Source organism: Dipodomys merriami, unplaced genomic scaffold (assembly GCF_024711535.1).
Source record: "Dipodomys merriami isolate MVZ:Mamm:240054 unplaced genomic scaffold, mDipMer1.0.p SCAF_26, whole genome shotgun sequence".
Classification (NCBI taxonomy): Eukaryota; Metazoa; Chordata; class Mammalia; order Rodentia; family Heteromyidae; genus Dipodomys; species Dipodomys merriami.
This window is the reverse complement of record NW_027204048.1, coordinates 12,984,326-13,011,492: the sequence shown is the minus strand read 5'-3', so window position 1 is coordinate 13,011,492 and position 27,167 is coordinate 12,984,326. Positions and strand designations below refer to the sequence as shown.

At 44.0% G+C, this 27,167-nt stretch overlaps 1 protein-coding gene across 4 annotated transcripts in view; it reads left to right on the top strand.

Moving 5' to 3' along the window:
* The window catches only part of Apba1 (amyloid beta precursor protein binding family A member 1), a 190,529-nt gene that overhangs the window by 111,835 nt on the left and 51,527 nt on the right, over nt 1-27,167 (top strand). For all 4 annotated transcript variants that reach the window (XM_070035707.1, XM_070035709.1, XM_070035708.1 and 1 more), the window contains exon 2: nt 17,943-19,298. In XM_070035707.1, coding sequence (XP_069891808.1) covers nt 18,015-19,298 — 1,284 coding nt within the window. In that variant the 5' untranslated portion in view covers nt 17,943-18,014. The remainder of the gene's footprint in view (nt 1-17,942; nt 19,299-27,167) is intronic.

The following is a 27,167-nucleotide window of genomic DNA, read 5'->3' as shown; positions in this document are numbered from 1 at the left end:
GGGAGAGAGAGGAAGGAATGGAAGGAAGGGAAGAAAGGAAGGAAGGGAGAAAGGAAGGAAGGAAGGAAGGAAGGGAGAAAGGAAGGAAGGAAGGAAGGAAGGAAGGAAGGAAGGAAGGAAGGAAGGAAGGAAGGAAGGAAGGAAGGAAGAAAGGCAGGCAGGCAGGGAGGGAGGGAGGGAGGGAGGGAGAGAGGGAGGGAGGGAGGGAGTGGGGGAGAGAAGGAAGGAGGGAGTAAAGGGGGAGAAAAGGACATATTTATGTTATATTACAAATAATTATGTTTTAAAATAATTTTCAAAGTTTTTTATAAAAATGAAATGGCTTTTTAAAAATGATAACTAGAGCCAGGCACTGGTGGCTCACGCCTATAATCCTAGCTACTCAGGAGGCTGAGCTCTGAGGATCATGGTTCAAAGCCAGACCAAACAGAAAGTCCATGAGACTCTTATCTCCAATAAACCACCAGAAAACCAAAGGTGGCTCAGGTGGTAGAGTGCTAGCCTAGAGCTGAAGAACTGAGGGACAGCACCCAGGCCCAGAGTTCAGGCCCCACGACTGACAAAAAAAAAAAAAAAAAAAAAAAAAAAAAAAAAAAAAAAAGATGACTAGAATGGTCCTAAGGATTCAGTGATATAAGTTCAGAACTTTAGTCCCAACCAACATACTCTGAATTGAAACTAAAAAAAAAAAAAAAAAGTAAAAGCAGTTCACTAAATTCAAGCAGGACTAAATTGCTTCTCTATACATAATTATCTCCTTTTTTGTCAGCCCTGGGGCTTGAACTGGGGGCCTGGGCACTGTTCCTGAGCTCTTTTCACTCAAGACTAGTATTTTCCCACGTGAGCCACAGCACCATAACTGTTTTTTGGTGGTTAATTGAAGATAAGAGTCTCACAGACTTTCCTGTCTAGGCTGGCTTCAAACTGTGATCCTCAGAGCTCAGCCTCCTGAATAGCTTGGATTAATAGACATGAGCGACTAGCACCAGGCTCAGTACTTAACTCTTTATATTAAAACCTGTTTTTCCTTTCTTGGTTTCTGTTACTGCTTCATGTGTAGTACACACTGCATCAAATGTTGTGTTTGATGCTTAATTTAGCTCTCACACGAGACTTAACTTGTTCATTCACTCAAAAATACTTAAGCAGTATTAAGTTCAAAAGGTGTGGAGGATAGACACAGATAGCTCAGGTTTATTGGGGAGAAAAATCAGCAGAGAGGAGCCTCCAGCAAAGGCTAAGAGCCTATCTCTTACTAACAGGCTGGGGCATTTTATAAAACAATGTGTAAAATGGGTAGGAGCAAGAGAAAGAGAGTGAAGGGGAAATAAAGCAGGTATCACGTCAAAGCCCTGTTCTGTCCAAAGGCCTGGTATGTTAAATGGGTTTCAGTCAGTCAAGGAGAGAGAGACAGACATGGTCATAAGTGAAGACACTGTTCTGGAACCTCAAGATAAAGACACCTGGCTATTCAAACCAAGCAGAAAATACCTGAAAATTGCGGGGGGGGGGGGCTTGAATAGCTATTTCTCTAAAGAAGAGGTATAGATGGCCAGTGGGTATATTTTTTAAATGCTCAAAAATAGCAACCATGAGGGAAATGCAAATTGAAATCAAACAAGCAATTTAACAGCAAAAAAGCCAGACTGGAAGTATGCCACAAGTGGTAGAGACAAGCTATAAGTAGAAAAATAAATCCAAGCCAAGAATGTGAGGCCCTGAAGATCAAGCTCTGGTACAAGCACAAAAAAAAGGGGTGGGACTGGGAGGTTGGCTCAGTGGTAGAGTATGTGTATGCAGTCCTGGGTTCGATTCCTCAGTACCACAAAAGCAGAAAAAGCCGGAAGTGGTGCTGTGGCTCAAGTGGTAGAGTGTTAGCCTTGAGCTGAAGAGCTGAGGGACAGTGCCCAGGCCCAGAGTTCAGACCCCATGACTGACCCAAAAAGAAAAAAAAAAAAAGGGTAATCTTGCCTATTTCTAGTAACATGGATGAACCTGGAGGACATTATGTTAAGTGTAATAAGCCAGCCACAGGAAAAGAAATGCTACAATATTGCACTCAAATGCAGAATCTAAACCAATCCAACTTATAGAAGCAGAGAGTTGAAGAAATGATAGTAGCCAGAGAGCTGGGAAGGGGAAAGCAAGAAGTTACTGCTTGACAGGTTTGAAGTTTCAGTTCTAGAAGATGACCAATTTCTAGAGATCTGTTGTACATTTTATCAACAGTCAACAATACTGTATTATGTTGTTCACTGATTTGTTCAGAAGTTCTATTTATGTCAAGGGTTCTTTCTGCAATAATTTAAAAATATACAGGGAGAGCACTTGTTCAGTAGATACTTTTCCAGATGCCAGGGTTGCGGCAGTAATAGGAGAGGGAGAAAAACAATAAGTAACCATGTAAAATGTCAGGGCGAAAAACACAGTGAAGAAAAAATAAAGCAGCTGACAGTGATCGAGACTGCTATTTTAGACAAGGTGTCAGGAGCTTCTCATATAAATTGACATCTGAATAGAAACATGACAAATATCAACTACGTGACTGATCTGTGGATGCCACTCCAGGCCTGGAGAATAGAGGCGCACAAAGCAGGTACTAACAATTTACTAAATTGTAAGGATGTCCATGTTTCAGATGCAGAAGAATAACAAAGATCTCCCAACCTTAACCATGGCTAAGAAAGGTGGACAGCTCAGCTAAGGGCTGCTCCTAGTCGGAGGTGGACCAGCTTTGTTTTCTGTTCTCATTCCTTAGACAAATGGAGAAATTGGAACAAGAAAGCTTTAAGGGACTTCCTTATCTTTCAGTTCCATGGATTTGGAAACTGAGAAGATCCTCTCACCTGCAGGTGGGAAGGGAAGAGAGACCCAGGTTTTTCATCCCCTCCACCCACCTTTCACCAGGGTGTTTTAAAGATGCTAATGCTTAATTAGAATTTTTAATTGGGAGCAAGTGTGCTCAGGCACTTTAGGGGCAATTAGTGGCATAGATTAAAATCATTTTAAAGTGACCTTATTTACTTCCCAAACTGTTTAAATTGATTTTATAATTTTCTGCCATGGAAATGACCAGATGACCTATAAACACCCAGAGAGCTGCTAGTAGATTTTAATAAGGTTACTCTTGTCAACAAAGGGAGAAAAGGTGAAAACAATTATAGCACGTCTTTTTTTTTTTTTTTTACTACATTGAGGGGAAAGCTTCAGCCATTTTCAATGAGCTTTTCAGAGTATTTTCAGTAAACGTGGGTGCCCAAGGTTCTGTTATTTTTTTATTCCCCCAAAGCAGTCCTTTATATAGTGATGCTACATGACATTACTAAAGGAAAGTTTTAAGATTTTCTGTGGAAAGAGAAACTAGAAAGCTGGTCAAAATTAAAATGGTGCTTGGGCGAGATAAAAGGGGGGATAATTGCAATAATGTGATATAAAAATGTAATAGTCCTAATAGTAAAAAGTATGGGCTAGTGTTCTACCACTTAGCCACAGCTTCATGGTGGTTGGGGGTAGGAGGGGGGCCTAGTTGGAGGTAAGAGTCTCAAGAGCTTTCCTGTCCAGGCAAAACATGATCATCAGACCTCGGCCTCCTGAACAGCTAAGATTACTAGTGTGAGCCTGTGAGCCATCCATACCTAGCTTAAGATAAATCTTGACACCGTCTATGAGGAGCACTGCACTTGCTGGTGTTATGATGCATTGCAAAATGGCATTTCTGGCCTCTCCCCTGCTCTCATTCCTTTCTCTTCCGAAGGAGGGAGGTTTGGAAGTGAGTTTGGGGAGGAAGTTACTTGGTTGTCGCCATCTGACTCTCCTTTTGGTGAGAGGATGCAGCATTATCCCTGCAAGAAGCTTCACTAGGCGGACTCTGCATTTGCACAGGACACCTGTGACTGACCAGTGTTTGAGGATGACATCAGTGAGACCATGAGACCACAAAGCTAAAGACACAGCATCCTGCCCATTGGCTACATGACATTTTTAAATGTTATGTTGGTGGTTGGCTCCTATATGTTCCGAGTGTGTGTGTGTGTGTGTGTGTGTGTGTGTGTGTGTGTGTGTGTGTGTGTGTGTGTGTGTGTGTGTGTGTGTGTACACACGTGCGCCAGTCCTGGAGCTTACTCAGCGCTTGGGCACTGTCCTGGAGCTTTTTTTACTCAAGGCTAGTGCTCCACCACTTGAACCACAGATCCACTTCCTGGCTTTTTGCTGGTTAAGTGGAGATAACAGTCTCTGATTTGTCTGCTTAGGTTGGCTTCAAACAGTGAGTGATCCTCAGATCTCAGCCTCTTGAGTAGCTAGGCTGAGATGCGTGAGCCACTGGGGCCTGGCAGTCATTATGTTTTAATGTACTTGGCCAGTGCTTTCACTTTTAGGAACTTATTTTGTAGGAATAACCATGCCCTTTCTCCCACTCTCAAAGGTGTGAATACATACACACACATACATATGTACATACATGCATATGCATGTATACGTATACACATATACAGATTTGCATACATGTATGGACATGTATGAAGTATACATATATAAGGACATATATACATGTGTATATATATTTATATGTACACATATATAAGGACATATATACACATGTAAGGACATTTATTGAAACTGTATAGGAAAATCATGGAAATAGCTTAATAATCACTAACAAAGGAATGGTTACATAAACCGCAGTAGGATGTTATTAGACAGAATCAATTAGGAAAAACACTCATACTGATGGAACTGGAACATCAAGGAAAACACCCATCAACTACCTAATTATTTATTTTTAAGCATAAACAACAAGAATCACCAAGTACTTGAGAAGAAATCTCAGCACCAAAGAGAAAGTCTGGGATAAAAAGAAATTCCAGAAGAAGGAAAACAAAGTAGGACACTTGAAGCCAAACAAGATTTCTCATTAGTAGGTTCAGAAAGCTCCAAGAACTTGCAGCATTTATGAAGGAAGGATATAAAACAGGCAATAGAGAAAGCAGGAGCTCTTAAAGAGAACATGATTAAACACAGATACTCCAAAATTTCAATAGAAGAGCGTGAGGAAAACAAGATGAGAAACTCTAACAAACATAGAGAAAAAGCTAAAAATAGAGAAAAGAACAGAATTAGAGAACCAGTCCAGAGACTCTGACATCTCACCAAAGAAGAGAGAAAAGAAATGGCCAAAAATCTAATAGACGCTTCCGCAAAGCAGTCTATCAACCATAGAGAACAATGCTTAATTCCTAAGCTGATTCCTCTGTAATTCTAAACACCAAGAACAACAAAAATATTCAGAAGATACCACTGAAAAATTACCAAGAGATATGAGTAAGTCTAGTACTGGACTTCTTGTTCGTATCATCACCCTTAAATGTGATCCTCAGATCAACAGCAACATCTGGGAATGCTATGGTTTGAATATAAAATGCTCTCCTCAACCGGACACTGGTGGCTCACACCTGTAATCCTAGCTACTCAGGAGGCTGAAATTTAAGGATCACAGTTCAAAGCTACCCCATGCAGGGAAGTCCATAAGACTCTTGTCTAATAAACTACTCAGAAAAAGCTGGAAGTAGTACTGTGGCTCAAGTGGTAGAGTACACAGGGACAGCACCCAGGACTCAAGGTCAAGCCCCAGAACCAGAAAAAAAAAAAAATGTTCCCCTCAGGCTCATGTGGTGAATGCGTGGTCCTCCAATGGTAGTGTGGTTTTTGTTTCTTGAATTTTGGAGATGGTGAAAGCCTGGGGAGTCAGGACCTATTGCAACACTGGGTGCATGGGATTGAAGGTCATACCGGGTCTCTTCCCCTTTCTCTGATTTTGGTCTGCCATGAGGTGAGTAAACTCCCCCCTCCCCCTGCGCCCCGAAGTCATCATGATGTTCTGCTCAAATGTGTGGACCAAGCAGCCTTGGGCCAAACGCTCTGAGACCCCAGTCAAAAGAACCATTCTTCTCTTACATTCTCTCACATATCTCGATCAATACAGTAGAGCTTATAAGAAACATAGACTCTTGGGCTGGGAAGGTGGCTCAGTGGTAGAGTGCTTGCCTTGCATGCATGAGGGCCTGGGTTCGATTCCTCAGCACCACATAAGCAGAAAAAAGCCGGAAGTGGTGCTGTGGCTCATGTGGTAGGAGCTAGCCTTGAGCTGAAGAGCTGAGGGACAGTGCCCAGGCCCTGAATTCAGCCCTCATGACCAACAAAAAGAAAGAAAGAAATGTAGAATCTCAAGCCTCATCCCAGACCCACCCATTACAATCTGCACAAGGACATTTAGAACAAAACAAAACGATGACTTTATGGTGTGAGGAAAACATTATTATGAACTTGGAATTGTTTGACCAATGATCAGTTGGGTCTAAAGGCAAAATGAAAGCACTTTAAAGCATCCAAGGACTAACAACATTAATAGGAAGCTTTTGAGGATGTATTCCAGAAAAGAAAGGAAAATTCAAGGTATCCAGAGGCAGTGTGTGAAAAGACCATTAAAGAGAAATTCATCATGGATAGCTGAGAAGCAGTTCAGTCCACACAGAAGAACTTAGCGACCTTTATGTAGTAAAGCCAAATAGTGCTGTTGGATAATGGGGGATCTATTTCCACTTAATTTGATGGAAATAATGGAAACCTTGCAATCATGAGGAAAGCATATTTTCCTTTTCCATGAGTACATATATGTATGTGTATGTGTACATGTACATATATTCATGTATTTCTATATGCATATATGGATGTTTATGATATATACATATATATTGCTATGGACATGTGATATATACATACATGTATTATGCATATGTATATATATGTATATGTGTATGTATAGATGTGTATGTATCATACATGCATATATATGATATATATGTATATGTGTATAATATATAATTACATATACATATATGTATTCATATTATATAATGCATAAGTAGATATATTTTATAGATAAGAATATGTTTTATATGTTTTATATATATGTACATTTTATATGTGATATATACATCTATACATATATATGATATATGTATATGTGTGAATGATATGTATATATACATGTATTGTATATATATTACAGATGTGTATATATTATATTATCATACATATATCAAATATACATATAGATATATAGAGAGAAAAATATATGTCACAAAAACCACTTTCTTTGGCGTTTATATTATCTTTTCTATTCCATTATCAATTTCCTAACTGTGGACATATTTCAAGTCATTTCTGGTCTTTTGTGAAACTAAATATCAATAACCTTGTACCTAAGTTATCTCATGCTGTTGTGAGTATATACGTGATTTCCCCTGGATGGTGTTTTAATAAATCCTTTGAGTTGCTACTCATACTTGACTTGTTTTACAAATGGGGAAAGGGAAGAATGAATGGTTTGCACATCCAGAGCTGGAAATGGCTGTGTGATTTTCCTGAGCGGAACATGCACAAGTGTGAGCAGCACAAAGCCAGAGAGTTCAGGCAGACAACCGAGCCACTCACTGGAGCACAAGCTGAGGGAATGAGGCCATGGTTGCAGTGCGCTGGGAAGTCACAGCTGGGAACTGAGTGTCACCAGCCGATGAGCTCAAACTGTGTGAGCCAGAAGCCAGCCTGTGGAAACAGAGTTGGCAGAAGCTTCCAGAAATAGCAGTCACACACACACACACACACACACACACACACACACACACACACACACACACTGCCACCACACCTGCACCATCAGATCTTAGGACTGGGACAAAGACAAAACAGTGGCAGGGTTGTGACCCATGTGCACGCCACTGAAGCTTCAGTGTGGGGTAGTTCTGTTTCATACGCACATCGTATGCACATACTTGAAGGCATGCATGTGCACATATGGGCTAGACTTTCTTAGGTTCACAGCAAATTTTAATGGAAAATACAGTGGATTTCCATATTACTCCTCTCCCCCACCATACACCTCTGTCACTAATAAGATCCCATACCACAATGGTACATGTGTGAAAATGAGATAAGAGTCTCACAGACTTTCCTGCCTGGCTTGGCTTCAAACCTGGAGCCTCAGATGTCAGCCTTCTGCGTGGCTAGGATCGCAGCCGTGAGCCACTGGTGCCCAGCTTCTGCACTATTGTTTAACAGAATCAAATTCAAAATAATTTCCTTCAGAAGCTTACGTCTTCTCTAAGATGATAGAAATTCTGTAGGTCTAGAAAACCACATTTGTATTTCACTGCTCTTCTGTTCTTTGCAGCCTAAAAGAAATTAGTGTAAGAACTTAGGGAGAAAATAAAAAGAGTAGCTGCAGATACTCGAGCTGTTTACATTCTAATCACCACAGCTAATAAACTCTTAATTTCCAAATTACCTATGAATCCTGTTGAAGGGCTCCTTCTCCATATTATGTTTCTTTCCCTGTTAACTCTTTCCTAAGATGACTGAACAGAGAGGGTGGACTAGTTCTGGAGGCTTTGACTCCATGGGATCTCTGGCTCAGCAAATTTACATTGAACTCATCTCCATTGTTGTCATTTCATAGTTGCATAATGGATTTTCTTCATTGGGACTTGTGAAAATGGATGGTGAGAGAGAAAACCTTTTGGGATACAGTTGTTTTTACTCATGGGTAGCCTTTGGATAGCAGATTTGAGGCCTAAGCATGGGAAAAAATGTCTAAGGATAATGGCCAGCAAACCCTGTGCCGCTGTCCTGATCTTCAGTAAAAAGAAGCCCAGCAACCCAGAATTGAATGTAAAGCTTTGTGATGAGGATAGTGGCTGGTATTCTGGTGTACATTTAGGAAAAGAAAATGCATAGAAAACCTGAGGGAATATAGAGGAGCAAGTTAACTGACTTTCTAATGAGCCAAATAACTTGTCAAAGAAACAATAGCAGTAAATTTAAAGTGGTGTGGTCTCAAAGGGAAGACTGCATTTTAATGAATTACTGCTCAGTTCAGCCTTAGCCTGAGATTGCTGTCTCCTTTCTCAGTATGAATTAATGAAGCCTCTGAAAACTTACATAGCTGAACTGATTTTAGCGTCTTAGCTATGTGTGTGTATGGGTGTGTGTGTCTGTGTCTGAGTCTGTGTATTGTGATATGTATGTGTCTGTGTGTGTATTGAGAAAATGGCTTAGATTGATTTTAATATTTTATTATTTGATACCCCAGAACTGAGTGAAATGTAGCCACTGATTATAAATGTTATGGGGATAAAAAAAGGAAGTCGTTTAGGGACATAAAAAAGAAACTATAAAAGGAAAAAAACTCACCTTCAAAACACTTCTGTAAATTATGGATCATGAAGAAAAGTTTGGTTTTGTACTGGGGAGGGAGGTTTACAATAATTCAGAGACTTTAACTCTGTTTTGATTTCCAAAGGACATCTCTTGAGATTTCTGTAAAATTTGCAAGATTTCCCTTCTGACTTTCTGTGATTACCATAAGCTTATTTTATGTATTTCATTGGAATCAAAAAGATAAATGAATGATTTCATCATTAAAGTGCTAGACAAAGAGCTTGACAATAAGGAAATCTGCATAAATTTAGAAATTTCTCTTTAATCAAAGGCTAGCTTATGATTAAAGCTTTGTGGTTGGCACTGCTAAATTATTCTAATTGGGTGAATAGTGTTCTTCCCTTATTAGTGTTAGCCACAGATTTCAAGGTGAGATGAAAGTAATAAATCTGCATTTGCAGTAATCACACGAGTCCATTCATTCAATTGGCCTCTGCTCTGCTTTTCCTCTGTAAGGATAAGAACTCATGTTAGAGACACCGCCATTGACCAGAACAATTCTTAAAGCCATCCTTTGGAATTAACTTCAAGACTTGAAAGGTGTCTTTAGTCATCTTGGCTGTTATATAACTTCGTCTTTTGAGGATCTTTTTGCAAATATCAAAAAGAATTCACACTGAATTTTTAAAGGGATAAGATAAAGCATCAATAGCCAAATCTTATAAATAAGGTGGGTGAGAAATCTGGATGATACTCTTGGGGCACAAGATCAGATGCCACTATATATGACTATAGAATATTGAAAAGGATTTGCTGGTAGCTTCAAGGCCCTTAAATTAACTTCGCAATCAATTCCAATCTAGGAGTGCCCAAAGTGTTTTGAGCAAAGGCAGTGCCCTTGGAACACAGAAGTACAGAGCCTGTCAAGGTGACTATTCTAAAAGTGATTACACCAATTTAGGTGTTTGTTTGTTTGTTTTTTAAAGAAATCAATTGAATTGCTTTCTGGGCTGAGTGTCATGTAATAGGAAGAACACGAACAGTGAAAGCCAGCATCTCTGTCTTCACCCTTCCCAACCCCCAGCGACCTTGGACAATTTCTTTAAGCTGTATGAGCTTTTGCTTCATAATCAGCAATTGGAGATGATAATTCCCTTGGAAGCTATTGTGAGGATTCGAAATTTGGTATATAAAATACCACATATATACTATGCTGTGTATGCTTTAGTGTTTCTGATGATTATGTTGATGGATTTATGAATACCCAGCCTTATTTCAAGGTGAATTAAAAGTACCTTAATTGCTTAATATCATGTTCCCCTATTTAGGGAATGGTAGTATGAATGAGTGTGTTATATGCTCCAAACATTCATTTATTTTTACCTTTTAAAAAGTATCTTCTCAGCCAGGTGCCAATGGCTCAATGCCTGTAATTCTAGCTACTCAGGAGGCTGACATCTGAGGATTGAGGCTCAAAGCCTGCCCAGACAGGAATGTCCCTGAGACATCTCTAATTAACCACCAGAAAACTGGAAGTGGCACTGTGGCTCAGAGTGGTAGAATGCTAGCTTTGAGCAGAAGAGCTCAGGGACAGTGTCCAGGCCCCTGAGTTCAAGACCCAGGACTGACAAAAATTAAAAGAAAAAAGTATCTTATCAAATGGAGAAGCAAAGGGTGAACAAATGCAGCAGTGTTACTCACTAGACGCTAGTGTTGAAATGAACCATACAACTTGTGGGTGGTGTTAGGAGGGGAAAACTTGGAGAGAGCAAGGGAAGGATTGACACTGTCCAAAACAAAATGTACTTTTGAGCTCAGATCCTGCTGAGATCTGAGGATCAAGGTTTGAAGCCAGGCCAGGCAGGAAAGTCCTTGAGGGTCTTATCTCTAATTAAACACCAGAAAACCAGAAGTGGCACTGTGGCTCAAAGTGGTAGAGTACTAGTCCTGAGCAAAAAACAAAACAAAAAAAAACCTCAGGGACAGCATCTAGGTTCCTGAGTTCAAGACCAATGATGAACAACAACAGAAATGTACTCTTCACCTGACTTATGTAACTGGACCCCTTTATACATCACCTTTATAATAACAATTAAAATTTTTTAAGATCTTGGGCTGGGAAGGTGGCTCAGTGGTAGAGCGCTTGCCTTGCATGCATGAGGCCCTGGGTTCGATTCCTCAGCACCACATCAGCAGAAAAAAAAAGCCGGACGTGGTGCTGTGGCTCAAGTGGTAGAGCACTAGCCTTGAGCTGAAAAGCTGAGGGACAGCGCCCAAGCCCAGAGTTCAGGCCCCATGACCGAGCCAAAAATAAAAAATAAATAAAAAAAATTTTAAGATCTTATCAATCTGTTAAATACTAATTACGGTGTGAGCAGAAAATGCCCTGATAAAATGCTAAACACTACCCTCACTGTATCAGATACCATTCTAAATACAAATTAACTGTCATCCAATCAATAACTTGTCCTGTTCACACTATTATTATCCCCATTATAGGAATGATAAAAATGGCATTTGCTATGTTATCCAAAGAGCTAGTAAGACAGGTGCCAGTGGCTCATGCCTATCGACCTGGCTGCTCAGGAGACTGATACCTCAGGACTGCAGTTCAAAGCCAGTATAGGAAGAAAAGTCCAGGAGAAGCTCATCTCCAATTAACCACCAAAAAGCCCAAAGTAGGGCTTGGTTCAAGTGGTAAAGCTCCAACCATTAGTGAAAAAGTTAAGCAAGAACTCAAGACCCTGAATTCAGGCCTCAATACCAGTCTCCCCCCAACACACAATATTCAAATAGTGCTTCATATTTATATTCAACACTGATACATAAGGTCAAAGTAAGGTCAAAAATCAAATATGACTATTACAATAGAATATTGGCAACCATTTTTGGCTAATTACCTTCAAATCCCATAAATTAACTTCCAAAAAATGAAAATGAAATGGCCAAAGTCTTTCACCCAAAGCAATGCCCTAGAGATGTATGAGTCTAGAATCTAGCAAGACTTGTTGAGAAGGGCCAGAACACAAACACACACACACACACACACACACACACACACACACACACACACACACACACACACACACACACACACACACACACACACACACACACACACACACACCCTGTACTGCGCAGATTCTCAAAGACCAGCTCAGCTACAGCTGTGAATAGAATTTCAGTCCAGCAAGCAGCAAGCAACCTTAGGACTATGGCACTCATCAAGTGTCCACTTGGACAAGCCACTGGCACTCTTGATCCAGAAAATGGGACATGAGAGGTAATGTGGAGGCCAACATTGAGCAGTCCCCCTACAAGGGTAAGACCCTGATCAAGGGCCAGATCCCGATCCTACAGTAAAGAGCAAAGCTAGGGCTAATGCTAGGAGTGAACAGGCTGTGAACAAGCTGGGCCTGAGAGGGTAGAATAGGGCAGCAAAAGAGGATTGAACGACCTCTGCTGTTGTGAAGCAGAGATAGGGAAGGTGAGATCCAGGCAGGCATTTTACAATCCTTTTGGCTTCCTGAGTGGATTCCCTGTCAATTCTTAGAATGTCAGCAGCCTTTATAGAAGTAGCACTGTGGAAGCAGTGGAGACCAGTCAATACTTCCTATTATGGTACCACTGTCATGATGCTTGCTGTAGCTGTACTATGTAGGGTTTTACATCTGTCTTGAAATGCATTGTTTATTTTTCACCACCTATTAATGTTAGTATCATATCCTAGCAATCAGTTTAGTTCCAGTAGGTAATAGATGAGCATTCAAATCAAGTGTTGTGCAGACAGGCAATGCATTTAACAGGGACTATACAAAGGTAAGGTCTCTATGGGACACCCCATCCTTATGACCCACAAGCCTGAAGAAAGTAGAGGGAGTTATCGTGTGACGTCATGCACCTGTGCCCTCGATAGCAGAGCTGTCACTTTCCTGGATGAACTTACTGAGAGGGACTGGAGAACCATCCCAGCCTCAGACCCTTCCTGCTCTGATATCTCCCCAGGGCCCAAATTCAAACAGATGCCAGGGAATCCAATAGCTGTTGATGGAAAGAGTCCAGTCTTGCAGACGCAGAGCAGAAAGAGAGCATAGAATGGATCTGGAGGGGAAACTGAGCATGTGCAGCCATGTGCTCTCATCTAAGCTAGACAAGAGTGACCACGGAGATCTTACTGAAGCGGATGTATCATCTAGGAACTCTTTTTGAGTTTAGATATTCACCTTCCGCAGAATCCTATTGCCAGTACTGCCTTCTAGACCATGTTTCATGATTTCAGGTACAAGGATATCAAGAGGGAACCAAAAATATTTGTTTCCTGTGTCAGATTTTTCCTGACCATCTGAGCTATGTAACTGGAACCGATTTTAGAAAGCAATGTATTTTGTCCATTGTTGACTCCATTATTACTACTAAATGTAATTCCCAAGTGAATCAAAGGAAATTAAGCTTAAATGAATTCTAGTCATCTTCATGTCTGTCTTTTATGTGACTCTCATAAAGCATTATATTTAAAAGGGTGAGGATTTAAGTGGGTGTTCTTGATATCATGTGGACTTCTTAGTGGATAGTTCACAATTGATGTAATGATGCAACTCATATAAGAAAAAAAAAACACCTTTGTGTGTGTGTGCCAGTCCTGGGGTTTGAACTCAGACCTGGTTGCTGCCCTGAGCTTTCTTTGCTCAAGGCTAGAGGCTCGACCACTTGAGCTACTGCTCAACATCTGGCTTTTTTTTTTTTTTTTTTTTTTTTTTTTGCTAATGAATTGGAGATAAAAGAGTCTCACTGGCTTTTTTGCTCAGGCTGGCTGAGTAGCTAAGATTACAATGTGAGCCACTGGCACCAGGTGAAAAAAATCTTTGGGGGGGGTGTGGGGGGAGGTCAGAGAATATCTAGGTATTAACAAGAACCACTAATCTCCCTGTGTGCGTGCATGCGTGCGTGTGTGTGTGTGTGTGTGTGTGTGTGTGTGTGTGTGTGTGTGTGTGTGTCATTCAGGGCATAATCTTGCTTAGCAACCACAACTGTTTATTTCTATGAACATGAAGATTTCATCATAGTCTCAGAGTCATAGGCTGCTCCCCTGTGGCTACCGGTGCAGTGCATGTACAAGTGAGAAGAACAGCTGTAGTCCTAAGAATTGGGACTTTACTTCCAACTCCACTGGAGAAAGACAAGCAGTTCTTTTCAGACTATACAGGTGATTGTGAAAGTATAGAGTCTACCAAGGCTTGTTGAGAAGGGCCAAGACCCACCCATCAGTGCTGGACAGGTGCTCTAAGGCAAGTGTAGCTATGGGGCTGGGCAGAAGTTCAGCCCAGCAGGCAGTCTACCACTGCAAATATACAACACAGATATGAAGGCTTAAATATACAAAAATATTAAAAATTTATATAAATGGAATTATATTGTTTATTTTAGCTCTTATCAGGGAGAAAATGGCTATTAGTCTTTTCTTATTTTTTTTTTATTTTGGTCGGTCGTGGGGCTTGAACTCTGGGCCTGGGCGCTGTCCCTCAGCTCTTCAGCTCAAGGTGAGCGCTCTACCACTTGAGCCACAGCACCACTTCCAGTTTTCTGGTGGTTTATTGGAGATCAGAGTCTCATGGACTTTCCTGCCTGGGCTGGCTTTGAACCATGATCTTCAGATTTCAGCCTCCTGAGTAGCTAGGATTACAGGCATGAGCCACCAGCACCGGGCTGCTATTAGTCTTTTCTTCCCACTTCTCCACCCCTCTCCCCCATCTTCATGTATTTTCTTTACATCCGTATTACTAACACCTCGCCCTGACAACCCAGGACTGTGCACACAGATACTCTCTGTGTTAACAATTCTATAACTCCTTTCGTTCCTTTTTACATTCTACTTTGCCTTCAGTCCAATGTTTCTTATAAAACTGCTTCCAAGTGTGCTGAAAGGGGACAGCCTATTGGAAATTCTCATCAACAACTAAAGATCAGGGGAAGTGATTCACAGCTTCCCCTTCGATCAATCTCAAATTAACGTGAACCTCAGCTAACATTCTGAGATACCTGGGTGCAACTGCTGAATCCTGAAATGCTTTAGTCTAAATGGTGCCAGGTGCCTGTATTCCCTCCTTTTGTTCAATTTTTCCAGCCAGGCTGTGGAACATTCCAGAATGTTCTGGCATTCTGGAGGATCTTAGTCTGACAGCATCCCCACCCCTACCCCCCAAACACACTCTCCTCTCCCGCTTCATGCTGTTTCCCTGAGGAGGGGGACTCTTGCAAGGAGACTTTTCAGATAGAGAGGGAGGGGTTTTTCTTCAACGAACTGTTCCTCATCCCATTTTTCCAGCCTCCAGAAGCAATTGGGTCATATGAAGGACATGAGTAAATGGTGAGACTTCACTCCAGGGCCTGAGCTCCCAGGATGCTGCTGGGCTCATGAAATCCACAGCCCACAGGAACGGCAGCATGTAATTGGATTCACAAGGTGATACCACTGTTGTCATTGCTTTCACTCTGGGTTCCTTCTGTGTCTTGAGCCCAGCGCTAGTTTGCATTTATCTCCAGGTATTGTGATCTTCCCTGTGATCTTCCCTGGGAGGCTAAGACCATGATTTAGAAACTTTGGAAACCCTTTTTGTCCTGAAGTATGGTATATATCCAATAAAGGCCAATTGTCTCAACACACTCAGATGCAGAAGAATGTTGAGCCACTAGCTTTCTGTGAGCCTTTGGACATCAGAAGATGAAGGAGGTTGCAAGGATGGATGAGGGTAGCAAAGAATGACAGGAGAGAGGAGATGAGTGAGTACACTGGTGAGAAAAAGGAGGGAGTACTCAAGCCTTATCACCCCCCCCTTAAACACCCAGTAGTGCTTAAACACACTTCCATACTTAACTTTGGGGTGCCCAGCCCTGCCCATATCCCCATCCTCGTTTCCATAATTTCCCATAGTCACTCCATAGCTGCAATCAGACTTTATTTCGGACTTTCTCCACCTCAACCTCTTTCTTTACCTTTCAAACATCTGCTAACGACTACTGCTCTGGGCAAATGTTGTCTTAATACCCTCTCCACAGTCACTTTCTTTGCCGCCCTGCTGTGTATATCCTTGAAAGAATGTTCCTTGCCCAGTTATCATGTTTACTTCCTATGGAATTATTGTCTGTCTCTTGTACCTGAGAAGAGAGGAGCTCTTGTTTGGTCTGGTTTTGTTTTCTTTAGCTAGTGCTAGGGCTTGAACACAGAGCCTAGGTACTGTCTTTGAGGGTTTTTTTTTTTTTTTTAACTCAAGACTAGCACTCTACCATGAGTCAGAGCTCCACTTGTGGTATTTTGCTGGTTAACTAGAAATAAGAGTCTCATGGACTTTGCTTCCCTGGATGGCTTTGAACCTCCACCTTCAGATCCCAGAAGAGGGCTTCTTGAGAGCCAGTCCCAGTACCCAGGACATGACTTGGAGGCTGGCACTTGTAGATGATCATCAAATATGAACTTACTCCTGGAAGACAAAGATTTGCCCCTCAAACATACATACACACACACACACACACACACACACACACACACACACACACACACACACACACACACACACACACACACACACACACGTAAAAGGTATCCTACAAAACAGAGAAGGCCCTTTGTGGCAATGCCAGGACTTTAGGCTGTTGGGGCTTGAGAAGGGAAAAGTCTAGAGTCAACAGACTCCAAAGCTAGAAAGCCGCATCCAACTCCAAATGTATGACCTGACAATGATCTAATCTCCCTGTGCTTCTGTTTCCTCACTTGCAAAACAGCAAGTCCTGACAGCATTGTTTAGCAGGCTAGTGTGAGGACTGAGTTGTTATGCAGCACACGTCTAAAAGTGCACCTGTATATACATCGAAGTGTTTGTATTCAGGAAGTATACAAAGCTTTTTAAGTATACAAAGCCAAGTATTTGTTCTGTGCACAAAAGAGGACTCATTGAAGGCCTACAGACCGTGGTGATGGTTCGGATTCGTGTTACAGAAAGATCCTCAGGCTAGCAGTGGGGAGACGGGGCAGAAGGGGCAGAGAAATGAGTGAGGGTAATGGCTTGTGTGGGCCAGATAGGTCCAGATGAAGGAGGGCAGTGAGAATGCGCTGAGGGTTATCAAGGGAGTGGCTTGCTCATCGGTTTGGGGGAAGAGATGAGGGAACGTGATGATTCCTTGGACGGCTGGTGGCTCCATTGGACTATACAGCAGGAGGGCAGGTTCGGTTCCTGGGTGTGCAGGGAGAGTCGTGTGGTGTGATGGGTCCAGTTGTGCCTGGTTGGGTTCCAGTGCGGTCAGAACTCGGGGGTGGAAGCGGGGGGCGCTGGTGGCTCACACCTGTAATCCTAGCTACTCGGGAGGCTGAGACCTGAGGATCCTGGTTCAAAGCCAGCCAGGGCAGGAAAGTCTGTGAGTGTCTTATCTCCAAACACCTAAACACCAGAAGTGGTTCTGTAGCCCAAAGTGGTAGAGCGCTAGCCTTGCGCAAAAGAGCTCAGGGACAGTGCCTGGGCCTTGAGTTCAAGCCCCGAGACAGACCAAAAACAAACAAAATGCTCACCAGGCTTTCTGGGGGGGACTGGGGGAGGGGCTGGAGGATGCAATAAGCAATTAATTAGAGATGCAATGGCAAATTACAATGCACACAACCATCTTTATCTTCCACGGCAGCAATAGCCCCTTTCTCTGTGTGTGTGTGTGTGTTTATGTGGATGTTTCTTTTCTTCTTCCAGCCCATCCGAGCGCCATGAGCGCGCAGTGAGGCGGCCGCAGCCCCTCTCCTACAGCCTTCCCCGACGCCCACCATGAACCACTTGGAGGGCTCCGTGGAGGTGGAGGTGCCCGACGAGGCGGCCGGCGGGGAGGTGAACGAGTCGGTGGAGGCCGACCTGGAGCGGCCGGAGGCGGAGGGGGAGCCGCCGCGGCCTCCGCCGCCGCCGCAGGCGCCGCGCCCGGGCCGGCCTCATCCCCGCGGGCGGCGCGCCGTCCAGGACCCCCACGCGGCGCAGCAGCAGCAGCAGCAGCGGCAGCTCGGGTCCCAGCAGGAAGAGGAGGAGCGCGGCGAGTGTCTGGCGCGATCCGCCAGCACCGAGAGCGGCTTCCACAACCACACCGACACCGCCGAGGGCGACGTGATCGCCGCGGGCCGCGACGACGGCGACGACGAGGAGGCGGAGCGCGCGCAGGACCCCGCGCACGACCCCGAGGACGAGAGCGCCTACGCCGTGCAGTACCGGCCCGAGGCCGAGGAGTACACGGAGCAGGCGGAGGCCGAGCACGCGGAGGCCGCGCACCGCCGCGCGCTGCCCAACCACCTGCACTTCCACTCGCTGGAGCACGAGGAGGCCATGAACGCGGCCTACTCCGGCTACGTCTACACGCACCGGCTGTTCCACCGCGGCGAGGACGAGCCCTACGCCGAGCCCTACGCCGACTACGGCGGCCTCCAGGAGCACGTGTACGAGGAGATCGGGGACGCGCCCGAGCTGGAGGCGCGCGACCCCGACGGCCTGCGGCTCTACGAGGAGCGCGAGCGCGACGAGGCGGCGGCCGCCTACCGCCAGGAGGCCCTGGGCGCGCGGCTGCACCACTACGACGAGCGCTCCGACGGCGAGTCCGACAGCCCCGAGAAGGAGGCCGAGTTCGCGCCCTACCCGCGCATGGACAGTTACGAGCAGGAGGAGGACATCGACCAGATCGTCGCCGAGGTCAAGCAGAGCATGAGCTCGCAGAGCCTCGACAAGGCGGCCGAGGACATGCCCGAGGCCGAGCAGGACTTGGAGCGCGCCCCTACCCCGGCCGGGGGTCGCCCCGACAGCCCCGGGCTGCAGGTGCCGCCGGCCGGGCAGCAGCAGCCGCAGCAGCGGGCGGCGGGCCCCGCAGGCGACACCGGGCAGCGCTACAGCAAGGAGAAGAGGGATGCCATCTCGCTGGCCATCAAGGATATCAAAGAGGCCATCGAGGAGGTGAAAACCAGGACCATCCGTTCGCCTTACACCCCCGACGAGCCCAAAGAACCCATCTGGGTCATGCGCCAGGACATCAGCCCCACCAGGGACTGTGACGACCAGAGGCCGGTGGATGGAGATGTAAGTCCGGGCTCGGCCCCACACTCTCAGGGGAGGGGAGGTGGGTGTTTCTGAGGCCTGGTGCATCCTTGGAAGGAAACGATCTTGTGGGATAAATGGTAGGGATGGGACGAGGAGGGGAAGGGGGGGGAACGTTTCTTCCCATGGTTAGCCTTCAGAAACAGGCCTGCGCTCATCTGGGCTGAGTGAATGAAGCAGCACACGGGAGCCAGATCCAAAGCTGCAAATCACTGGAGATCGGGGTCTCTCCAACCGTTGCTGGACAGTTTTATGAGACTTAGATCCCCCTCCCCCTCCCCCCTCATACACACCCCTGCTGAATCAGAAGGTCTGGAGCGGGGGGAGGGGGAAATCCAAGAATTTGTATCTATAAGGACAAAAACGCCAGGGTTGAGGAAGGAGACGCCATATTGGAAACTGCGAGAAAGGTGCTGTTTCGTCAGGGGGCGACGGAGAACCTCTGACCATCATCTCTACAAGAATTCCTTGGGTTTGGGCACAAGGCTGTTCTTTCCAGGGAGGAGTAGCCCAAGTTCAGAAACACAAGCTTGCAGCCCTGGCGGGGTGGAAGGGTGGCTTGATGCCGTGTAGAGCAGAAAGCAGAATTTTCACCCGAGCCCTATCCTGTTCCACAGGGGCTCTGGGATGCCCAAAGTTTAGGCACCCAGGGGAAAGAAGTTTGACCAAAAGTCAGATTAGTGGGTATTTTGTTCAAATGAGTTTGGCATGATGGCCAGTTATTTGTAAGACAAAGAATGGGGGACTTTGTGTCTGGCCTTGTCCTGTGTGCAAATAGGAAGCATACTCAGTTCTTAAATAAGACATCTGAGGAAGGATTTCTTTGCAGTAAGCAGTTTCCCAGTGCACGTGGGTATGTGGGATTTATCTTCTAGGAAGGCAGATCTCGGGTCCTGGTACACTGCTTTTAAACCACTCCCTAAAGAAGATCGTCTCTTCGGAGGAAATCAGGGGAATCCTGCTGAGCCCCACAGAATTCTGCCGTTCATTTGCCCATGGTGTGTTTCAATAAGCCCTTACTTGTCACCTCTGCTGCTACCACGACATATTTTTTCCTAATATAAATTTATTGTGGTTATTAAGGTGTACAGAGAGATCGGCATTTCATTAAGTCAGGTCAGGAGTGCAGTGCTTTTCGGACAATGCCCACCCCTTCCTTCAGGGTCTCCCATTTCCCTCTCCCGCAGGGCATCTTTTTAAATTAGACTGAACTTCATTGTGAAGAAGCACACAAAGCTGTTCCTGCCTCATTCAACCTTTTATTTTCCATCTTTGAAATACCTACGCAATTTGGTAACATGGCCAACTTGGGTATCACAGGCCATTCGAAATAAATCAAGAAAAGTAACCTTTGCTCTGCCACCTCGCTATAAATATTGTTTCTGCTTTCTCACTTTTCCATTCTGTTGAGTAATTTTTAAGCAATTTCATTTAAAAATGGAGCTTGGATAAGAGAAGGGTGAAGAGGTTAAATTCAGTTTCATTTAATTCTGCATTTTATGATTGTACCAGGCTGTTTCCCAGCGGATCTTTTGGAATGAAGATCCATTATTAGAAGCAGCTTGTTCATTTTCCTAATATGCAAAGGTCTGTGCAGGTCAAAGTGGTATCCTTCATCTCGTGTTTTAGTAGTAGTCAATATTGGCTGCTCCTTGATTAAATTGCTAACACCTTTTAAGGAGCCGTTGGCAAGGGTTAGGGAGGCAGCTGCGCCCTCCTCAGCCAGGGGGCAGCATTGGGTCAGTTATTTCAGACAGGCTTCCCAACTCTACAGGTTTGGGTAAAAACAAGTGAGCTCAACAAACCAACCATTCCCTTTCACCTCCAGCCGGCTCCAGGTTTCTCAGAGAGAGAAGGGATTGCAGTAAGCGCTTTGCAAATGAGATGGAAATGCAGCAGATTTTCAGTAGGGAGCCGGCAGGAGGCAAGGCTGCGCATCCTGTGAGAAGCCGGGAAACCCATCAGTACTTTCTACATCAGCAACTTTCTAACAGCTGTGGAAACATTTTCCTAGGTGGGGTTCTCTTCTGTGAACCTCCTCCGTTGTACCAGCTCCTTGAGATGACTTGTTTCAGCAAGGGGCTTTGGGGGCTTCATATTGAGCCCCAGAATAGACAACAGTAAGGCCAAGCATGGCTTTTATTCATTTGAACTTGACTGCCAACCCTCTTCCATGTTTCATTCCAGCCATTGTTTAATTGTAGAATGTTGACCAATGCTTTAGGAACCCATACTGTTAGAAATCAAACTTAATGCTAGGAAATTGGGGAGCAGGGTTTACTAGCTTATGATGAATTAGTAGAAAACAAACCTCAAACCTGTGCTGTAAAATCTTCCCTCAGTCATTTTGAAGCCCTTTGAATCTGTGGGTTGTATCTCCTTTGCTAAGCTATGATTATAGGAAGTATCTTTTTGTGGCCCCAGAAACAAATAGATATTTACTGAATGCTCATTTCATGCATGTTGCTGTAGGAAACAGAAAGACATTGTTATATGTAATATATGTGTGTATATATATATACACATATGTATATATATATATACATGTATATATGTATAGGGTATGGATGTATGTGTAGATAGATAGATAGATAGATAGTGCTGTATGCAGTTTGGGGATCCAGATTGGTGGGGTGGGGGTACAGTTGTTAAAAGTGAAAATTATTGCCCTCCCTTTTCAAACTTGAATACCTGAGGTAGAGCTCAGTGATGGGGGAGGGTAGTTTCTTTTGTTTTTATGCAGGTACTGGGGCTTGAACTCAGGGACTGGGGGGCTGTCCCTTAGCTTTTCCACTCAAGGCTGGTGCTCAACCACTTCAGCCATAGCTCCATTTTCAGCTTTTTGGTGGTTAACTAGAATTAAGAGACTCAGACTTCTTTCCTGTGCTGGCTTTGAATTGTGATCCTCACATCTCAATCTCTTGAGTAGCTAGGATTACAGCTGTAAGCCACTGATACCCAGCTTTTTGTTTTGTTTTATACATGCTCCTTGAGTTTCTTAAGTAGATGAAAGGCTGAGAAACACTGACTTAAAGAGGGGGAAAAAAGTATTATCTGGGCAGCTTCCCCATATAAGAGCTGCCAACTTGAGGCTGAACTAAATCCTTCTTAGCACAGATTTAGTTACAACAATCAGGGCTATCCCACTGTGATAATGGCCTGCAGACATGAAGCCCCAGCCCTGGAAGTCCTAATACAAAAGCAGCACATTTGCAGACCAGAAAACACAATGGGCAAACAGAAAGAAATCAAGAATGCCTGCAGTACCCATCACTAGAGATAATTGCTAATCAGGAACTATGTTTTTAACACCACTCATTTTTCTCAGGTAAAGAGTACATTTCTTTTTGGACAATGTCACCTTTTCCCTCGCTCTCTCCCAGCACTTTTTTTTTTTTTTTAAAGCAAACTGGTGTTTATTGGCTGGAATAGGGTGGGAAGACAGAATAAAATTATTCATGGGCTGGGAATATGGCTTAGTGGTGGAGTGCTTGCCTAGCATGCATGAAGCCCTGGGTTCGATTTCTCAGTACCACATACAAAGAAAAAGCCCAAAGTGGAGCTATGGTTCAAGTGGTAGTGTTAGCCTTGAGCAAAAGAAGCTCAGGGATGGTGCCCAGGCCTTGAGTTCAAGCCCCAGATCTGACTGGCAAATATATATATATATATATATTATATATATATATATATATAAACATCGGATGCTCAGTGCTGATTTGCTTGTAGTAAGGAATTTCTATTTTTCAGATGTATGTTTGAGACCTTCCTTCCAAAAAAAATTGAAAAATATTGACAGTGAAGGCCCATTCTGGAAAATGCCCCCCCCACCCAATCTTCCTCAGGCATCAGCATCATTCAGAGAACAGTCATGGTGTAGTCACAGATGGATTCTACAAGGTGTTGCACACATAGTGCTGCCGTGTGCATTAGCAAGCACTCAGTGCCTGTTGACAGGTCCGGGCTGCTCTGGGTTCTGTGGCCTGCAGCTCTGACATGGTGTTTACCTCTGCTCTCTCCTAAAAGTCCACTAAAATGAGAGCAAAGTACTTTTTTTAAAAGCAGAAAGAAGACCTAGTAGAAAATGGAAACAGTGAACTATTGCTCCAGTTTTTGGTAACTGGCTGTGCTAGACACATGAGTATTCCCTGATGTTTCTAGTTCTCTTGCTAATACAGAGGATTGCCCTTCCTGGTCTCCTAGACACATGAAGGCTGAGGTGTGTTGCTTCCAGGCAGGAATGGCAAAGACTGTGTTTTCTTCTCCAGAGGCAACCAACCTGGAGGCCTCTTGGTGAGAAGGTAATGGCATGAAACGGTGGCGTGCATTCTGTGAGCACAGCCTGGGTGTGGGGTTCTCTGCTGGCCCAGTGGAATATGGAACAGAATAAAATAACCTGGGTTATTTTCAGCCCTAGAGATTTGGGGCAGGGGGGAGGGGTGTCTCATCACAACATCATTCCTGGTGAATCCTGCTGAATACACAAGTGGAGTTTCTGTCTCCTCTTTTCTACCAAATCGTTGAGGGGATTTGTACTGTCAACTTCCTCGGGCACTTGAGACATCAGATACCTCAAGTGGCAGGAGCCCCAGGAGATAGGAGACTTCCTGATGTCTCTCCAGCCTGTGCAGACAGGTGATTCCTCTCCACTGACAATGGAAGGAAAGGATGAGCAGGAGAAGCATGGCTGTGGCGACACCAGGCCATAGCATAGAGTAGGAATGGGGTACCTTGGGGAACACAGGACCTAATAAGCAAGGAGTCTGTGAGAATGCTTTAGAATTCCTAAGTATTAGGCTTAGCACCCACATAGCTAAGCAGATTATAGTATTCCTCTTTGAGAAAATGGAACGGCCAGGAGGAAGGAGCCTGCAGGAACTGATGCTTGGAGATTTCCCCACACATCTGGGTCCCTAGCTGATCACCCTACATTGAAGGTTCCGGAAACACACTCTGAAATATGAATGGATAGCCAGACTTTTGGAGAGATTTTCTAACATAAAAGACAAAAACCCAAAATGAGCAAAAAGGACAAGACAACTTGGAGAAATATAGACAGTGCTCAAAGACGTTAACAGTTCTTTCAGAGGGTTAGGAGAAGACAAGGAGCTCTGAAGGTAGAGTCAGCTGCATTTCAAAAAACCATTCGAAGAAAAAGAAAACTCCTAAGCTAAAAAATAGTACCACAGAAATTTGAACTTACAAAGAGAATATTTCAGTACGAAGGATAGAAGACAAAGTTGAAATCTTCAACTCGGAAGACGGAAAAGATGGAAAGTAAGGTGCATAAAAACCTGTCAATACTGGGTACTTTTCTAGTACTTATCTAGAATAATGAAGTAAGAAAGACTCGTGGGAGTATTAGAGTCATATTTCCCTGAAAGCTACTACTACTCTGAGAGCATAAAGCAAGAAAAGAGATACATGACTCAGGAAACAAAGGATCTAATACAGAGACCATACGAAGAGAATGAACAGAAGATGAAGGCGTGGAGAGCCAGTATAAAACTTGTATAGAAGGCCAAGGAAGCATCTACTTCAGAGCTTGGCGGCTCCAGTGAGGAGGTTTCTAGAAAAAAGTGGAGCAGAGAGACTTCCGGATTTGTTTGAACTGACGAGATATAGATGGCTTAAAAAAAAAAAGTTTGGTGCTGGTGGCCAACACCTGTAATCCTAGCTACTCAGGAGGCTAAGATCTGAGGATCATGGTTCAAAGCCAACCCGGGCAGAAAAGTCCATGATACTCTGATCTCCAATAAACCACTAGAAAACTGGAAGTGGCGCTGTGGCTCAAGAGGTAGATTGTTCGCCTTGAGCCGAAGAGCACAGGGACAGCAGCCAGGCCCAGAGTTCAAGCCCCACAACTAAAAAAAAAAAAGTTTGGCATAATATTGGTCAGCACATAGAAGATGAGCAAATGAGGGAACATTCCCCCCAAACAACTGTTGAACACAAGGAAGGTATGCAATCATTGGATGCTGTGTCCAATCCAGGATGAGCATATGCACAGTCTTCAGAGTACAGAAATTATGATATTGAGAGGATGAGGGAATGGATGTTATAAAGGAAGCCGGTCTTGATCATTGACTATGGGAGCCAAGAAATAAATGTCTGAAGTTGAAAAATGAAGGTCAGTCATGTGCCTTGTGAATATGGAAGTTAAATACCTGAAGAAAGGGCTAAATGATTCTAGGTTGGGCATGGAACCGTGAAGTAGAAAGGAGTAGGGAAAAAACAATTCTGTGATGATTTGCTATTCATTCTATGGTTTGATTCTCAGAACTATATATTTGTGGCCTCTGTTTCTTAAATTAAAAAGATAATATTTGGAATCACACCATTAGAGCAGTCATTACACCAAGGGACTCTCCATCTTTTACTGTTGTCTTGAAAAATCAGAGAAAGGTAAAAAGTTCTGTACGTTGAGCACATAATTTATAAGAAAGGTCTCCTTTATCAGCCATGTCATGGTACAGGTGTGCTGAGTTCTTTCTCTGTAATTCCTTGCAACGTTTGCATTAGCATGAACACTTTAATTTGGCTTACATCATGCACATAAAGAGTAAAGCAGTTAAAAAAAAAAAAAGGATCAGGGCAAGGTTGTGCTACCTAAGGTGTGAAGAGCATTACTTGCCAAGTAGATTAGCACCATACTCACAGTATTCAGAAGCCCTGGGCTGTGGGGTGAGCTTAGAGCCTGGCAACCATGAACACTGAAGGGAAGGAAAGCAGAAAGAGCAGCCATTGCAGCAGGAGGATTTCACGGGAGGTCAAGTGTGATGCATTGATTTCTCCTCGGCCTTGAATAACTATGTAGGTCAATGGACTTTGCTTTAACAATGAAATGCTTTGGGGGAGTCATCTTTTACCAGGGAGTATTTTAACAGCCCATGCTGCAAAGTAGGATACCCAGTGAAAGTCCCTGCCAGTACTTGCTTGCTCATAGCAACAACAAAAGTGAGCCATTTTTCTAGGAACGCCGAGTTGCTGATGTTCCTGGAATAAGTTGGTTTGCAGTTGCAGTGGTCTTTCTGGTACATCTTTAAAATGAAAAGACTTGACCTTGAAATTTCCATTCGGAGAACCAATGATTCATTCAGTTGTGAACAGAACAGGACACAGAGAGAGTGCTTGCAAGCTTCTTGCCCTCTCCTAGTGGATTTGAAGTATTTCAGGACCTCCAATCATTTTAACTCACCTGGAGAGTTTCACCTGGACGCTCCGGCAGCCCAGCCCTGTGCCCAACAGGGAGCTCCGTGGGCTGACTTCAGACCCTTGCCACCTTCAAATCACTGGAGTGAAACTTGTCTGATGATCTACACACCAGAAAGCAAGTCTCCAATTACTTTGTGCTCCGAGGAATAAAAAGAAGTGATGGGAAAAATTGATTTTTTTTGTAACCTCCAGGCCTCAATTTTTTTTCTCTTTACCTGACCCCACTCACAAGCAGAATCTTTCTTAGCTTTTTAATGGATTGTTTCACCAGGCAACATACAGGTGAAACCATACCAAAAAATGATAGGATGAGTAACAGAGAGGGAAGTGGACAATTTCACCAGAAAGAATTTGGTCACTTTCCAGTTAGAATGCTTGTGCAGGGGGCCATTGTTTTGTGTCTGACATGCTCACTAAGTAAATGGAGGCTCAAGAAGCTGCCCAGGAGGGTGTAGACTTTCCCAGCTAGCCTTCCCCAACTGTGAATCCTTGACATTTCCTTAATAAGAGGGCTGGGGCTCTGTGATGGAGAAAAGTCAGGAGCAGAGAGAGCAAACATTTAATGCCAGGTGTTTGCCAGTCCCAGGCCATTTTGAAACAGGACTTATCTATAAATGCCATCATCTCTAATATGAAAAA